The 18,714-nt window shown below is 41.3% G+C and overlaps 1 protein-coding gene across 1 annotated transcript in view; it reads left to right on the top strand.

The window, feature by feature from the left end:
- The window catches only part of UNC5C (unc-5 netrin receptor C), a 262,862-nt gene that overhangs the window by 181,134 nt on the left and 63,014 nt on the right, over positions 1-18,714 (top strand). Inside the window, exon 3 of the mRNA XM_075030825.1 lies at positions 5,948-6,091. Coding sequence (XP_074886926.1) covers positions 5,948-6,091 — 144 coding nt within the window. The remainder of the gene's footprint in view (positions 1-5,947; positions 6,092-18,714) is intronic.

The raw sequence follows: 18,714 nt of genomic DNA, 5'->3' as shown, positions 1-18,714 counted from the left end.
AGCCTTTTCTATGTCATCAAGAAACACCACACCTGCCTTCTGTGTCCCCACTGCACAGCAGGAAGGGAGATTTGGGGGTGCATGCAGTCGGGGTGCAGGGAGGGAGCCAACAGCAGTGAACGTCATGTTTGGGAGGGTGCTCTGAGTACTGATTTCAAGAAATTGAACTTGTAAAGGGCTGCAAGTTACCTGCATGAAAATGGGCTATATTTCCATACTTATTTACAGTGGCTGTGATACACCTGCAATCTATATGCATGTATTACAGTAATGTCTTTTTCCAGACCAGTAGGTCATAAAGTTCAGTCTCCTTGAGAAATGTGTTCTATGGTGTATGTGATTACTAATTAATGAAATACCTTTCAGGCAAATGAAAGCACAAAAGCACAGAAATTGTTTGAACTTCTACTTACACAGAAAATAAACAAATTATCCATGCAGTTTCTTAGAGTTTGTAAGTGCAGTCTAGTCTTGCACCTAAATATCTCCTGTTCAGTGTTGTGCCAGAGGGTCAAACACATGCCAATATAATACCTCCACAAAAATTACTCTATCAAAGTCCTGAGGAATATTTTCACACATGCAGGTTTTAATATCAAGTGCTGAACATTTATGGCAGCCAAAATACATCAAAATAATTTCTTGGCAGAATGATGCCCACTGAGGTGTAAATACTCTGTGACCTAGACTGACTCCAGGTTGGATAATTACATCTGATTAATTGATAATAATCTTCTGTTTTCAGATGTTTACGGTGATCACTTATTGTCTTGCGCAGTCCTATACAGTTGCAGAACATTCTAAGACATTTTTGTTTCCATTAGAAAGGAATGAATCTGATCGGCAAATCTGTTCCTATTAAAATCATTGGGAAATTTGCCAGTGCAATATGGAACCCACAAGTTATTATTGCAGTTACTAATAATCTACCATAATCTCATACAATTACATTACATTTGCATACATTAAAAAAGATAACATTTCTGCCTCTGAAGACCAGATAATCTACCTCACAGTTTGTATAGCCAGCTAAGTTCAGCACTCAGGGACCACGTGAATGAAGTGTGTCTTTGCTTGATTGTGTTTCTAGGATACAGCTTATAATAAAAGACCATGTATATAAGGCACAATTCCCTCTTCGCTCTTCCTTTTGCTCTAGGAGGGGTAGTAATTTTATTTTGATATATACCATCAGCCAGTGCCTCTCCCCTGTGCTCATTCAGCTGCACACATTAGCAGTAGGCAGACTGAGCAAGGCTCCCTCTGCCCTCTGCCTCTCTCCACCCATTAATCCTTCCTTAATGTGCAAATACAGAAATAAGTAAAGTTCTGGTTCCTTCCTGCTCCTTTTCAGAGCCCAAGTGGTTTTAGTCCCAGAGATACATTTATTTTATTGAAATGAATAATTGTATATGCTGTGTTACTAAATATGCAAAAATTGTCATTTATGGAGAACCTATTCAATTCATTGGACTGGGACATATCTGCAGACCGATTATGCCAAATGCCGTAAACTGTCCTCCATCCTGAACTGGACTGAAAACTTAGGGGCAAAAGGATATCTTAGACCAGTTTATTTAGTCTCCTGATGGGTACAGGGTTTTGAACCTCTCTTTAGGGAAATTCCACCAATGTAGTATCTTTTTGTGGTGCCAGGTTTAGGTAAGTGTATTAAATCTGACTGATCTGTGTATATAAATAGCCTCAGCCTTGAGCAGCCTCTGTGACATCTTTTATAACCCAGCAGATCCAGATCTGTATATACAGGACCCAGAGAGGACAGCAAATATTTTTGCTTTTGTTTTTTTTTTCCTGAGATTTTTTTACTTCCTCATACTCAAGTTGTAAAAGTTCTTACATTGCTTCTCTCTTGGGAATGCTGCAGTTATTCACTGAGATCAGAAAAGAAACACTTGTGCAGAAAGAGCCCAGCAACCTGGGGATGCATTTTTAAGGATCTGTGAGGTTTTTCAGTGAACAATCTTAAGATACAATTACTGTTTATTTTGGAGAATTGCTTTCAATTACTTTGATTTTCTGCATTTTCATTTTAAAGCTCTTCTCTTCACAATCTTCTTGTTGCCAGAAATAGGGTGGTGATAATTAGACCCAAAATCTTCACATATCTGTCTTCATACCCAAGATCCAGATGGGCTACAAGAGGCTACAGAAACAGTTCTCACTTTGTTGAATGCAAATCAAGTTTGGACAGTGCAAGCAAATGCTTTTCCCTGTCATATTCTAGCTATTCATCACAGGGAGAGTACAAGTTAGAAATAATATATAGATGCTCTTTATGAATTTATACGCGTTAGAAGGGACATGTCAAGCATTCTAGCTGCCCACGTTTCTGTTATCTCCCTTCAGCTGTGTTTGTTACTGCATTGCTTTAAAATAGGAAGATCCTGACTTCTTGTGGATTGTGCCACCATCTACGTGATTGTATTAATTCTGGAAATGTGCAGCTTACTCAAGTGGTGTAAGAAAACATTTATGCTGCATATCTTTGCCTGCTGTATAGTTTAGCCATATGAGGAATTAGATTGAAAAATTCAATATATTCCTAATACAGAAGGTAAGGTAGAGGAGATATTCTCTGTGAGAGGGTGACATTTTGTTACTTAGCACTGTGGCAAAGTAGAATTGGCCAATATCAGGTAGATTATGTGCTGCATAAATTGCTACTAATCTGTTAATCTGTTTTGTCCTAAGTATATTTAGGCAAAATATAGGCACTCATTTTATAAATTGACTTCTAAATTTGCACTCAGATGTTGTGCACTGACCTATAACCAAACAATTCGATAAACAGTTGCCTGAACTACAGGCACAGCGTGTCACATTGTCTGGAAATATTGAGACATGGGTTGTTCGGCTTTTTTCTTTTTTTTCTTTTTTTTCTTTTTTTTTTTTATTACTCCAGCTACTGTTCTTTGATGTAGAAGCAGAAGCAGCTTTGACAGGGATAAGATGAAGATCTCTGTTTGAAGTCATCATACCAGGGTTGTCCTGCACTTGGTGCCCATGTGAGGTGGATAAGCGATACACTCCTGAATGAAAGCAGAGACTGTACCAGCTCCTCTGTGAAATCTGATGTACAGCAGTATGTCAGCTGGTAACAAGGCAGTTGCTATCTGAGGTATCTCAGCAAATTGCATTTTTTGTAATCTAGCCTAGAAAGGGATTTTCTGTTAGGGGTTACGTTGCAGTGTGTTAGCAGAAGGAATAGGATTGCAAGTTGGCACAACAAAGGAAACGCATCCCTTTGTGCTTGCCCCAGAGTCTGAGGCTGCGTGCATTTCAGCTGGTGAGATGTTTCTCCTGTATCGATGTGGCTGTGCAGTGAGGTGCCGAAGAGCGATGCTGGGAAGGAGTGGTTGAATCAGCTTCGAGTTCTGGCCATTGATCCTTACAGCCCAGATGATCTCATGGCATCACCAACTGGTTCAACACATTTTGAGCTCTAGGAAAAATAGTTTACCTCAAAGACAAAGACACAGTGATATTTTTTGCCTGTAAGCAGAAAAAGGCGGCATCTATTTGGTATGTAAAGAAGGTGTACATCTCCTTGGTCATGGCACAACAGTTGGTATTACTCAAGGATCAAAGGCCAAATTACTTTGAATAACCTGAAACCTGTCAGTACTTCATGGCTGTCCCAAAAGACATTACCTGGAGTAGCTTGTTATTTTGAATTAGAAAACATCTCAGGAAGTCAGAGATAAAAAGTTCTGCTGGTGTGTTCACTGGGAGCTATTTATCATATGGGTTTGTATCTTCAACAGACTATCAGAAAATGGTATTTATGTCCTGAATGTTAAGACTATTTCGTAATCATTATTAACCAGTACTGTCATTATGAGCCTGCTTGCTTTAGCCCTCAGGTAACAAAGTTCACTGCTCCATCAAGCTCTGTCATAATCAGCCTTATTATAAAAGCATAATATTGTAACCTTCAAAGGCTCCCTGGGCTAGTGCTATGAAAACTGGGAATGAACTGAAGTAATCTTTAGGCTAGCAGCAGTTGCACTGGGAAAATACAACCATTTCTATGCATGTAATGTACATGCTTCCACCCCACCCTCTTCATGCTCTTCTCAACAGGACAAAAGCTATCCCTCAGACCCCTTTTGGAGCCAAATTAGCTCATCAAGGCAGAACAAGTTTATAACACAGTGTTCACTGCATATCAAATGCCCTTGCACCACTTTGATTTCCATTCTTTGGAGTGCAGTTGCCATATTTTGCGTATTTCATTTCAAGGAGGAAAGCTATTAAGTGTTTCCCCCAAAGTAGCTGATTATTCAATGGCTAAAGATGTCAAGGATAATGAAATAAAAAGGGATCTAGGCTGTGATAGTCTCTAGCAGGAAAATGCATCTCATTAGAAGGCATTCCCACCAGAGAAGTTTATGGTATTACATGCATGAATTCCTTTCTGCTGTTGTTAACCAAGTTTTGGATGCAAACAGCATGCAGCCTCAATGACAGTGCACAACTGTGTACAAACAGTAATTAATCGTTGGCTCCCTGAATGGAGCCTCTGTGAGGCTGGAGGCAAATCAAAGGGCTGGCCTGGTTTCCAGTGCTTGAGGAACGTGCCGTGCTGTGCACTTGGGAACATTCAAGTTATGAATATTACCTTGTAAGCCGTGTGGCAGGAGGCTGAGGGTAGCTGGCCTCCACGGGCTCAAGTCTGCGCTCAGCAGAAGAACCTGCCCTTTGGTGTTTGGTGATGGGGACAAACTGTGCACGCTGTGATCCAAGGATCTTTCAGTTGAGTTTCCTGGCAATTCTGGAAGAAAAAAGAAAATCAGTCCCACTACACAAAATACTTTTATGTGAACTTATATATTCAAGGCTGTTTGCAAGAGTGCATTTTTGAAATGGCGATGGTGTTTTCTACAGGCAGACACACATTAGAAGCTTATTGATACTTTGGCGTCGGCAACAAAGACCAAATATGCTGACAAGAGGTGTAAGCGCTCCATCCCACCCCGGCCCAGTATCTTGGCTGGAATTAAGAGTGTTTTGAGCAGGCAGTGCATTTTGAGGCAGAGAAAGGGGTTGTGTCAGTATGAAACACAGTGGTTGTAGTTAGAGGATCAACACATTACCAACGCTCCTTGCAGCGGCTTCCCAACAGAGAGTACTGTGTGGGAAATGTGGGCAAATATCATTCTGCTTGGAAGGATAACAAATGGGTCACTGTCATCGTTGGTGCAACTGTGGGTTTGGAGGGGGTTGCGCTGAGATGTGTTACAAAGGGCAGGGCCAGGGAGACCGTCAGGCACTGAAGTGTATTGCACTGTATTATAAAATCACCTAAAAAATATCGCCGTATCTGCAGTATATATGGCAGTAATAGTCCCCAAACTGCAGCTTGCAATAACCATACTGCAGCACATGTGCCCATCATTACAGAATATTGGGACATTTTCTGCAATGGTAAAATCCATTTTCCTGGGCAGTTCAGTGTCAGAGTGAACAGGACTTCTCCCTCTGCTGTATCTGTCTAGCAAAAGGAAATGAAATACAGGAGGGCTAAGGGAGTCATATAAATTGAATGACTCTGTGGTCTTATGATATTCATATGAAAATAAAACTGGGCTGGATCATCACTTGATGTAAATCGTCCTACGACATGGTACAATTTATGTCAGCTGAGGTGCTGTTCCTCTTGCTTGTCTAACATATATGTGGTATGTGATCAAAGTCAAAACCACAGTGATTAGTTTTTCATTCACCCACTTCTCTTATTATGCAGATAAAGTGGTGTTTTGTTGGTTTTTTTTCCTTCACATCCTTATGAGAGCATGTCTTGCTCAGTAGATGTTGGTAGAGCTGTAAGGTCTCACAACAGCTTTGCAAGCAGAATTCTGTACCTACACTTTTTTCTTTCTATCTGTAAGCCTAATATTAACCAGCATTACTTGTACCCTGACAGGTCTGATTGTCCGAGAGGTAAGCATTGAGATTTCCCGACAGCAAGTCGAGGAGCTCTTTGGGCCTGAAGATTACTGGTGCCAGTGCGTTGCCTGGAGCTCTGCAGGCACCACCAAGAGCCGGAAAGCCTACGTCCGCATTGCATGTAAGTGTCTGCTCTGCGTGTTAAGTTGATGGTGTTTGGGTGAGGAAAGGTGGAGTCTCCATCGTTTGGGAGACAGATTTTGTTTCTGACCGGTTAGGCTTTGTATTTTCTGCAGTTGTTGATGCATACTAAAATTAAGGCTTTCAGAAGCATTTGTAAGAACTTCAGCTTAACCTGTTCTTAAGAACAAAATCTCCTTCTTCTCCTTTGTGTGTGGGGAAAGCATCAAAACCAATATTTCTTGAGTACAGCAGTTACATGTCTCAAGAAAAGTGTCTGAATTTAATTGTCATTGTTTAACCCCAGCCAGCAACTAGGTACCATGCAGCTGCCTACTCACTTCAACCCCCCACCCAGTGGGATGGGGGAGAGAATCAGGAAAAAAAGGTAAAATTCTTGTGTTGAGGTAAGAAGAGTTCAATAGGACAGAAAGGAAGAAAATAGTAACAACAATAATAAAATGACAATAATAATAAAAGAATTGGAATATACAAAACAAGTGATGCACAATGCAATTGCTCAGCATCTGCCAACCAACGCCCAGTTAGTTCCTGAGCAGTGACCCGCACCTCACCCCAGCCAACTCCCCCCAGTTTATATACTGGACATGATATCATACGGTACGGAATACCTCTTTGGCCAGTTTGGGTCAGCTGCCCTGGCTGTGTCCCCTCCCAATTTCTTGTGCCCCTCCAGCCTTCTTGCTGGCTGGGCATGAGAAGCTGAAAAATCCTTGACGTAGTATAAACGCTACTTAGCAACAACTGAAAACATCAGTGTGTTATCAACATTCTTCTCATACTGAACCCAAAACATAACACTGTACCAGCTACTAGGAAGAAAATTAACCCTACCCCAGCCAAAACCAGGACACTAATGAGTAGGAATATTACCAAAGCAAGCTATGAAATGACATGACAGCTGTTCCTTTCACAGAATCACAGCATGCTTGAGGCTGGAAGGGACCTCTGGAGGTCATCTGGTCCAAACTCCTGCTGAGGCAGGGCCATCTAGAGCTAGTTGCCCAGGACCATGTCCAGATGGCTTTTTAATATCTCCAAGGAGGGAGACCCCACCACCTCTCTGGGCAACCTGTGCCAGTGCTTGTTCACCCTCACAGTGAAAAAAGTGTTCCCTGATGTTCAGAGGGAACCTCCTGTGTTGAGGTTTGTGCCCATTGCCTCTAGTCCCATCACTGGGCACCACTGAAAAGAGCCTGGCTCCATCCTCTTTGCACCCTCCCCTCAGGTATTTGTATATACATGGATGAGATCCCCCTGAGCCTTCTCTTCTCCAGGCTGAACAGTCCCAACTCTCTCAGCCTTTTCTTGTAGGAGAGATGCAAGTCATCTTTGTGGCGCTTTGCTGGACTCTTTCCAGTATGTCCATGTCCCTCTTGCACTGAGGAGCCCAGAACTAGACCCAGCGCTCCAGGTGTGTCCTCACCAGTGCTGAGCAGAGGGGAAGGGTCACTTCCCTCGACCGGCTGGCAATACTTTTCCAGTAACGCAGCCCAGGATACCATTAGTCACATCTGCCACAAGGGCACATTGCTGACTCATGGTCAACTTGGTGTCCACTAGGACCCCCAGGTCCTTTTCTGCAAAGCTGAAAGTATATGTCTCTGCAATCATATAATAAATCTGCTGTTCTTTAATGAATAAAGAACTGTGTGTTTAGCATATCACATAATCAGATCGGTAATATGAGTTTGAAAGTGGTCATCTCAACCCTAATATATCATCATTGTTATTCATGGCTATGAACCTCAGTATTTATTTTGAACCATTCCCAGCTTAGAGCCCAAGAACACAGGGAAACTAGCTCCCTGAAAACAGATCTTCATTTGACTGTACAAATATTTAATGTTCATTAATTTTCAAAGAGGTGCTTTTCTTTGTAATAGAGTAGTCACACTGGGGACTCCCATTTCTCTTTCACATGATGAAATCCTCTTTTGTATAATGGGAACAAAATATATCATCCGGAATTGTATCTATCTCTTCCGCTGTTTTCACCTCAACAAAAACACATTTTGTGAGAAAAGGTCATTAGAAACTGGGTTTGCAGCATACTTATGTTTCCTGCACTGTGCCTAACAATTTATAATGAGAAAAAAGAATTCTTCCAGCCAAATAAAGCTTTTCACAGACACGTTAGAGGAAAGACTCTCTGTCATTTAAAACTCCCCATTTAGAGCTTGAGTATCCTTTTGTTCTTGAGAAAATATTGCATGGTTAAATCCTCAAAGACAAGTTACTTTCTGTGTAAACATCCAGATACAAATCTTGGACATTCAATTTAAATACCCATTTTTTAATGCTTTTAGTCCAAGGAACTGACTTGGAAATAGAGGACCTGTATGTAGTCCTCTGTACCTGTACCTGTACCTGTACCTAGAGAAATAGAGGACCTGTACCTTTGAGTACAGGACTAACCTCAGAGAATAATTTCCCCACAGTTAAGGGGAGTTAAAATTATTGTACAATCTTCCTGCAAAATTAGAAATGGCAGTACATATGTACATAGTGCTTTCCCATGGCAGACAACTTTTCAAGACTTTGAGGATTTTCTTTTTCTGTACTGAAACAAAAGAGAGGGATTTCAATTTTCTTTCTTCTAAGCAGTCAGCACTTCAGAGAGGCTTAGCAATGTTTGAACGGGATTTTTAGATTATGACTCCTAAATTAACTCATTAAGAAGATTTTCATGTCCTGCCAGTTAGCCCTTGACAGATGACCATTAAATTAACACAGTTTAGAAGTCTGAGTGTATTTCACTTGATGGCTAAGTAACTTTTGTGTACTGCCATACCTATGTACTTAATTTCTATATAACACATAATTATTGTATATGTATGGAGGTTATTTTATATCACTTGACATATCTTCCCAGGCATCCAAATTTTTATTGAAGGCACTCATAACGCAAAGTTTGCTTCTTTTTCTTACCATATTTTGGAGAGAGGAACAGTCAGTTCAGTGATTTTTCTAGAGTCTTGGTGGGGTTTTTTTAGAACAGTCTAATTAAATAAATTCCAGGAAGTTTTATGTGCCTGTAACTCAAATGTGGCTTTGTATGTTACTGAAGTTTTTTTAACCTCTTGTTGCTGAATTTGGGTTTCTTGGGCAGCTGTGATGCAGGCAAATCACTTAGACTCCTTGGGATTAAGGATTGAAGTGTTAGGCCTTCAAACTGCAGATTTTCAAACAGCAGCAAAAGCACGTTCTCTGCAAAATTGTCCGTTTCCAATTTCACGGATTTCTATAAATGTCTCAGGTAACTCAGGACTATTTTTTTAGGAACTCAGACATATGATGTGGGGTATATGCCTTATTTTGTGATATCATTTGGTCTACAAGATCACTATATTAAACTATGGACTCAGATATACCGAAACTTGTCTGTATCTACAGCCTTGACTTCAGAGCACTGAATCTGTCCTGGCAATATAATAGTTGTTTCTTAATAAACTTTAAACACAGCTGGTAAGTCTTCTGATGGTTACACAATGTGCTCTGAGACTGGGATTCAAGGAAAGGTCCATGCAGTATTTATTAATCCAGAAAATCAAGAATGTCCAAAACTTAAGAGGGACAGAAGAGTCCATCTCTCCAGCTCTGTCTGCAGCTATAGTTGCATGTTTGTCACCAATGCAGTCTTCACTTTTAATTGGTACAGAAAGTGAACACTGACACCTTTGGGAAAGGTGAAGGGTAAATGGAGCATGTAAAGTGCTCTGCTTAAGTTGTATTATTATTTATCTTAATACCCGAGCCTGGTGATTTCATCTCAACAGCTACAACTGTAGCATAACTAGGCATACCTAGCACATTAAGAAAAGCTTCTCTCCTTCTCCCTCTCCCTCTTCCTCTCTTCCTCCTCATCCTCTTTCTCCTTCTGCTCTTTCTCCTCTTTCTCTCTTTTCTCCCTTATGCCCACTGGTCTTATTCTGGAATTATTGTGTCCTCTCAAGGGCTGGAGCTGTACTCCATTAAAACAAACAACAAAAAAAAAAGCATGCAACATCTCTGTTCACTGAGCGTGTAATAGAATTAACTGAAAAGTAATTTGAAAGTGTGAAAAATGTGCATCCTGGAAAACCGGCTTGTATTTGTTTAATGCAGGGTCAGGCATGTGTCAGAAGGTACGTAACAACCTAGTCAATGAAAGTTCTCTGTGAAAATCAATTGCAACATCATTCTGGCCGAGAGCTTCAGTTATTCAGGGAGGGAGTAATCTATAAATATGGAGTGAAGATGCTGCTGGTTTTCAAAGGCTGCCCGTGCTAGCAATATAAACAGAAAAAGAGTCTGAGACTAAAGCCAACATCCTGGCTTCTCTAACTGTTCAGGGTATTTAACAGTGTCTCGCCTTTTCACTCCTGGACCATGAGTATGCTATGAAATCACTCCCTTCTGCACAGGCTGTTTCTGAAAAGGAGCTTTTTTCCTATTTCATGGAATTCATCTTCCTGCAGCTTTGGCCTCCCCGTGAGAACAGAGCTGAGCATTTCATCCTCTTAAATTAGCAGATTTGTTGGGATTAATATTCACTATTCCATTCTAGATACCTCAGTAACCAACAAAGTACAGACACCTAATGTGTATCTTGGTGAGGCTGGAAAGATACAATAAATTTTCTGAGATATGGGCCTATGAAAGTGCTAAAATGCATTTCCTATTTATTCACACATTTCCTATTTATTCTAGGCACATCCTATCAGGAGCACTAGGAGTCACTAATATGCTTTGATACAGTTTTTCTGCTCAGTTAAAAATATGTCACTTTTGTGGAGGGAGGGAGGAAGGAGGGGGGTTGGGTAGCTTTACCTTTAGCTGAAAAAACCCAAGCCCAATATAAAGTTTTAATGTGAATTTTATGTAACAAGACTGATGTCATTGAACAGATAAAACCTAACAGGGCAAAATTCCTGTTAAAAGGATGAATGAGGTCTGAGCCTGGTAACTGAGAGTAGAGTTAAACCCACTGGAAAATACATCTGATAAAGACTAAACAATAGCTGCAGGATTTGACCTAATTTTTAGATCAGATAATAAAGGGGTGGCTAAGACAAATTGCTTTGAGCCCATGTGCATAGAGCAACCTCACTTTTCATTTGCTCCAGTGTGGTGTTGCTGTAGCCTCACTGACTTCATGATGTTAACCCATACTGTCTTTGAGAAAATATAGTAAGAATATAAAACCTAAATCTGCTGTCAGGTTTTGAGTTTGTTGAAAACCTATAAGAAGATAGCAACTTTCTCTGTAATTTCTGTTACCCAATCTTTTTTGGTGTAATGAATGTGGATAGTCTCTTCTTTTCCTTTATTCTTTATCTTAAAATCAGAATTTAAAAAAAAAAAATTCATTTTAAAAAGCCTTGATGTAGTAAGGGTCTGCGCTTGTTAATCTTTTGTATAATTTGATACTACTTTCCTATGTACTTATCTAAAAGCCTTTTTTCCCCCAGACATTTTTTCAAAGGAATGTAGATAATATATGCATGTCAGATACTGTATACTGATAAGATAAATGCAATATAGAAGAGTAGACCAGTTCACCTGATGGTTTATCTCCACCTACAAGGGGTATGCAGTCATACAAAGAAACAGATATGAAAAAAAATCACAGATTCTTTACTGACGCTTGGTTATCTCACCTTTTAGTACTGGGGCCCATGCTCCACGTTACATTGCTGCAGTGCCTTTCTTCCCTCTCTTCACACACCTAATCCAAGCAATGCTGTGAGAACATGTTCCTGTACCCACAAAAGCATTACAGCACATTGCAATAGATACAAAGTTGGGTGGATGTTGAGATCAGGAGAGCGAGCTGGGAAGACTTAACTTAAAAATTTTAATAGGAAGGTACATCTAGAGTATGCAGTATTAAAAAATAATCCAAAAATGTGTTTTGTGCACTTTGATAAGTGTGTATGAGAGTTAGCAGAGATAGGACCTTAAGTCCTTCCTTGTGTACCATTTAAGTTACTACTAATTGATGTCTGCTGCTTGTCATTAATAAAGGGGTAATGAAAACACGTGCTCTTGAGCCGAGATTACTGAAGAGAGAACAGCAGATCACAGAAAGGGCAGCAGAGAAGTTAACTGAGCATTTAACGTATTTGATACTACCACTCTGCTTTTGCTCCTGACAGGCATTTTTCTGTACCGCTTCCCCAGTTAACAGGCATGACTGACTCCCAAACTTAAGGATGCAGTTGCAACAGTAATGAATACAAATCACATCATTGCTTTGTAATAAAGAGCTAAAACTTTATAAATTAAGATGGACTTGACTTGACTGTTAGCGTTGCTTAAAAAAACAAAAGGAAACCACTTTACTGAATTTATGAGTTGAATCCCTCAGTAGGAGCCTTGAGAATATCCTACCTCCACTGTCATGCCTAAGAAATTATCATCTTTCAGTAGAGTCTGCTTAGTGCCTGATGGTGAAACATAGATGCAGCCAGGAAGTTAACAAAATTTTGTGTATATTTTGGTAATGACCAGACAGCTGTGTGAGTCAGATTAGTGTATCAGAAGAGCAACTACAACAAAATATCACATCTATACAAATTATTGTCTGTTTCAGTGTTTCAGTGTGTTGTAAATTCAATACTACATATGAATTGCAATGTACACCTGATATTTCTAATGTCTATATTTAGTACCTTTAGTATATCGGTCATCTAAAAAGGCACCTGTTGAAGTTAGGTCATTTGAACTTTACATTTAGATTTATTTGAAAAGGAAGAACTTTGGATTCCATCTTCAGTCATCAAATAACATAATGAATAGAATTAAGTTTATAAGTTACCTTGCAGGTTAAGCTTACAAAGAAAACCAAGAAATATCGAGCTATCAGGTAAAAATATAAGAGGAGGAGAACAGTGCAATCGATGTACACTTGGGAACCCATCTGCTCAGTGAATTCTTGATAAAGTTTTCTTGCTTATATTTTTTACAGTTGTATCAATACCAACTGTGTTGAGTGGGTCATTCTTCATTATAAGCATAACCCACATGGAAGCTGTGTTGCAAAGGAGTGTTTTGTCTTACCAGCGCCTGGCTGAACTAGCTTAGAGCTGAAGAAAGGAGGGGAAAAATTGTTTTTTCTGCAGACATGCAGGCGCTGAGTCTCTGAGGAGTCATCAGGCTGCAGCATTATCCCCAACTGGCTGAAGATGCCATTGGCAGAATGAGGGGCTGGCAGGTGTGCACCTCCCATTTGCTCAGACAGTAAATACGTAGGGAATAAAACAGGAGAGAAGGTCCTGGGCTCAGGCAAAATGTCTTGCAGATTGTAGCCTGGCAAGCAAAGGATGCTCCTCACCTCATTCCGTGCCTCAGGTCAGCAGATGTAGCAGCCTGCATCTCCAAAACATGTTGTGCACTTCCAAGAACTCTGCTTCAGTCCCGTCAGCTGCTCAGCTGTGAAAGCTGGTGCTACTTCTTGGCTGCATGGCATAACAGCATGAGGCCTCGCTCCCTGGGCTGCCACAGGGCTGCGGACAAGCTCAGCCCAAGCCATGGGCTGCCAGGCATCTTTGGAAAGGGGGAAGCTCCACCGTCCCTGATGTTCCTCTCCAGGCTCAGAAGGTGGCTGAGTCAGCCTCGTGGTGCGGCAGCACTTGTCTTTAGGTCTGGCCAGGTGTGAAACAGCCCCTCCACAGAAGGAAAGGGTGGCACAGGGTTGTGTATTGAGCATAAAGACAGGGTTTCGAGGTGTCAACTTATTTCCTCTGTCCTCAGCTCCAGCTGCTAACGCTTGGGCCGGCTGAGAGCACAGCCCTGTCCAGCCGTGATCTCATCCTGTGAGCAGCAGCGCACTGAAGGAGGGCAGGAGGCTTTGATCAACACCCGGCGTGCAGCTGATACAGCAGGGGACTCGGCAGGACGAGGCACCACTCTTACAAAAGCAATTGATAGAGGTTTCAGAGGGACCCCCTGGGTTACAGACTGATGACACTCCTGTGACTGTCTCAGTGGAAATCTGGTTTGATCTAATTAACAACAGAGAGCTGGAACCACACAAGGACAAAATAAATTTAAAAAAAAGAGGGTTTTTTTGTACGTAACCTTTCCATTACTTACCCACCGGTGTGATTGATCCCTGCACAAAGGTCGTAGACTCAGCTGTGAACAGAAAAGAGAGGCCAAAGTATGCCTGATAGCACATGGTTTCTCACATTTCGAATTGCAGTTCAGTCTCTAGTGCCTTTTTTGCAGAAAAGACTTCTCTTAACTCCACCTGCATCGTGGAAAGTGATGGAAGAGGAACAAGCCAGTTTTACAATGTTAGTCATGTTTCTCTAACTCAGCATCAGTCATCCAAGTTTGGGAATAAATGCAGTGAGATATGTTTTAACAAGCACGTGGATCCTCTTTCATTTTGTAGAATGTCAGTGGCATTTTCCCACTGTTTTTCCACAATTATTTTTCTGTTTGGGTATTTCTTATTTGATAAAATTAAACCAGCATTGAACCTTGCCTCTTGAGAACTCTCAATGGTAGGAGGTAGACTTGAAGTGAAGAGCTTGGCTTCCTATTGATCCTATTGATACCTGCTGAATAATGGTTAAAATAATACCAAGCCATATTCCCTTTTTTTTCCAGTGTTTTAATTACATTCTTTGCTTATGACATGGTTGGTTGTCTATGGATGCCTGTATATACTTACCCGTATGAAGCAAGCTATCTTTTATAGGGAAATATGTACTTCTTGTGAAGGTCTTTTCACATTCCTAAAACATTATTCCTCTGAAAGCACACCCCAAATGTACTTCTCTCAATGGGCATAGTTAATATGAAAGTTGGATAGAAATTAATGTGGTTTTTCTTTTTCCGCTCTTAAAGCTTGCTCATTTTTTGAACTGTTTGTTATAGAAGGAAAGTTGACATTGGAGTTACTAGAAGGAGCACAGAGTCTTTAAGGTCTACCAAGGGCAGAAATCCATCTTTCCCTGACAGTAATGCTGCATTGTTCTGTTCATTTCTGGTTTACATCTAATTCCTGGCTGACAAGTGTCCGTTTTTCATGCTCATTCATTAGTCACCCTTGCATTAGCACTGCCTTGAAGGTGTCTGGTCTGCCTCTTATCACATTTCTCAGAAATGATAAAAGATATCCTTAAAGTTTTACCCACCCACTCATCGCCGTAAAACCCAGAATAGCAGAGAGATAAAATACATTTTATTACAAAAAAAAAGAATAGGATCATTCTTTGCTCTTTCTTAGAAGTTGACAGGTAGAAAAGGAAGTGGGGAAATGCCATGAATTCCTGTAGAAACTGTTACCTTTAGCAGATGAAAATTCAACTTCTGAGTGGTTTGTAAGCTAAAAATGCATTAAACGTAAAAGGAGGTCATTTAACAGTGCATCAAAATTAAGATCTAATGCCCCTCTCCCCCAAAAGTATAGCGATTCAGGAATAAAGCTAACAATATGGTGTACACTGAGATTCTGATTTCCCATTATACTATTTCAGTTTTATGCTTGTGGAAATTCTCTCATTTCAATGCAGTTCTGAATGCAGCCATCTGTCCTTACCAGAGAGGGTTGTGCAGGAGTATTTCAGGAGTCTTGGAAGAAAGTCTTGTCTTAAGTATGCTGTAAATGTGCTACGATATATACCACAAGAACCCCCTCTGAATTTACTAAGACTACGCATTAGTAAAGAAAATAGAGTCTGGCTCACAGCGGAAGAGCAGAATTTTAATTCTTCTCCTTGGTTTCTTTTTACGAAGACAGCCTTGAAGGGAAGTTAGAAGCAGGGGAAAACACCTGATGGGGGTGCAGGCTGTCCCCTGAGCCTGGTGGTGACATCCCCACCTGCAACTGGGTGAAATCCGTGAGCGAGCTGGTGAGAAAAACAAGAGGGACCCTTCAGCATCGCTGTCCACCAGGGCTCGCTCCACTCCAGGAGAGATGAGCTGTGGCAGCAACATCACCTGTGTAAGGGCAAGAAGAGTATTGCTAACACAGACAATCAGGGATTATTCTACATTGCCAAAATAATAATGGAAAGAAAGTGCAACTGCCTTTCTCTTGTGTCTCTCCCTATTGAAGGTGAGGGTAGAGAAGGCTCTCTCTCAGCGTCACATTAGCAGGGCTGCTGCTGACCCGAGGCTTTAATAATTCACGCTGCCTCTTCACAGACAAAGAGGTGCTGACCCAGAATGGATCAAATGTTTTACTGTTTTGCTTTTTCAGGCATATTTTCTGAAGATTGTTAAAACTTTTTTTTTTTTAAATGGGATGTATTTTATTCATCTTTTACCATTCTCTGGGAAAATGTATCCCTTCTGTCCTTGCTTGCAAGTAATAGTAACTTATATGACACTTTGAAAAAGTGAAAAATGTTATTGAAAATACTCTGCTTGGAAAAGATCCAAGGTCTCTCAGTAGATTAGCAAGCTCACCCACACCCCTTCAACAGTGTGAAGCTGCCATGATGACTATAATTGTTAAAAGGCAAAGGAAGCTGAAGATTGAAGAATTAGAAGGATGTTGTTGTTATGCACAGAAATCATAGCAAGGGCCATAGAACAAAAGCAGTCACTTCAAAACCCAGTGCTGTCCCAGCAGGGTGTTTCGTGATAGTTAGAGCAAGCGACAAAGTTGTTTGTCCGGGCTCTCCGCTTCTTCATCACTTAAAAAACCCACCTTGTTAACTTGTTTGTCTGTTACAACCAGGTAAAAGCTGTCTGTTTGTTAGGTAAAGCCTGCCCTGCACAGCCACCATCTGTAGCTATTTGTAGGTGGCATGGCTGTAGCGGGAGGTGGTGGGTAGTTCTGGTGGCATAAAGCTGTGAACATGTGGGAAGGAGCCAACAGAATAGAGTGTAAGAGCTCCCAATCCTGTAAGTACACAATTATGTATTTTTCCCCCCCCACAAATTAGTATCATTTACTCAATAGTATCTAATGGCTCCTTTGAGAACATTACTATTATGTCAAGGCCCCTACTTAGTGTATTTTTAGTTTGTGGATCACTGACCCGCTCGAATCCAACGGCACCGTTAAAGCATCCACACACAGCAAGGCTCTGTGGGTGGGGGGCAGCCAGGGAGGCCGGGGTCCCGCAGGGTTTGTCTCACCTGCGGCAGCCCCACTGCAACAGTTCCCAGGGAAAAGGGGTTGTTCATACCCAGCAATTCCAACTGTGGATAATAAAGAGGTTCAAGTGGGATTTTTTTACTGTTATTGCACATTTCTGGGCTAATGCTATTTACTTTTGTATGCACTAAAATTTGGGGGTCTTTTTAAAGGCAAGTGCTTTATAAGAGAGGTGATTATTGTGTACGTGAGGCTATGGAGAACTTCAGAGCTCTATTAATGTTTCAGGAAGGTAGGCAGGACAGTAAATCAACGTGTCAATGAAAAAACTCAGATTATTACCTATCTAATCATCTGCCTCTACTGCCTTCATCCCTCCGTATCTGAACACCTGAAAGCTATTATTAATATACTATTTTTTACTGTGCTTATATGCTTCTATTACCAGCACAGTAACTTTCTCATTTATCCTCAGCCATGGTATTAGAGCGCAATACATTTGTTATAATTGTCTGCACCATGCACGTATGTGTACCTGCTAGGTGCACTAAGGTGTACCTGTTGTGGAGGTAATTCTTTTCCTTTGGAAATACCTATGGAACTAGCAATCATACGATCATATGGGTACTGATAGCAATATAACCCCAGTTACTTGCTAGTTTAAAGCAAACTGCATTAACCTGGCATTATGTGTGCCCAGGATACCTATCAAACCCACAGGATGTGTGAGGAACCTGGGCCAAAGGAAGAATGTCACATCCTGAGAAACCTACCAGCTCCTGAAAGAGCAGCTCACCTCTGTGTTTAACATGCAGAAGTACAGCAAGCCAGAACTCAGCATTTTGTCCTTGGAATGACTCCCACCCACAGGGCACCTGGAGGTTTTTGGTTTTACCCAAATTGAGCCGTACAACCCAAATGTCCCCTGGTTAGCCTGTCAGAGAGGGTGGGATGAAGCTGGTGTGCTGGTGATGCTGGAGCTGGCAACATGGTGGGAGCTACGTACAGGCATTGGAGACCGACCTAATCTGGCCAGTTGTCTTGCTGTGGTCGCTCTCACATGAACAAGCCTCACTGGTCTGGAATAACTCCAGTGTGACAAGGATGCTGACAGGCACAGTCTGGTGAAGCTTGACATGTGATCCTAAGAAATGATCGCTTCCAGATGTTTTCTTCTCCTCTTTGCCGTAAGTTATCCAGTGTTGTAGGTTAAAGCTCCGTTCATCAACAACTGAGGTTAAAATGGTGGATTTTGTAGTGAGGTAGCTGTGACATTGGCATGTGCTTCCTTTCGACAGAGGGTAAGCCCCAAACAAGCAGACGGCTGGAGGCGATAATTTCTTATATTGCCACAGTAAGACCTGCCAAAGCTTATCTTTCTGTGCCCTAAACTGTGGCCGTAAATCCCATCCCATCAGAGGGGCTTTCAGCATCCCTGCCCTGTGTGCTGCAGGGAGCAGGAATGCCAGCGATGGGGAGGGAGGGGGTTTGGGGTCGCTCCTTTCATGCCTCTGGTGCAGAGGAAGAACAGAGATGCCTCGGTTTCACTAGGGAAATGC

This window comes from Buteo buteo, chromosome 1, assembly GCF_964188355.1.
Source record: "Buteo buteo chromosome 1, bButBut1.hap1.1, whole genome shotgun sequence".
Taxonomy (NCBI): Eukaryota; Metazoa; Chordata; class Aves; order Accipitriformes; family Accipitridae; genus Buteo; species Buteo buteo.
This window is presented reverse-complemented; position numbering and strand designations above follow the sequence as displayed.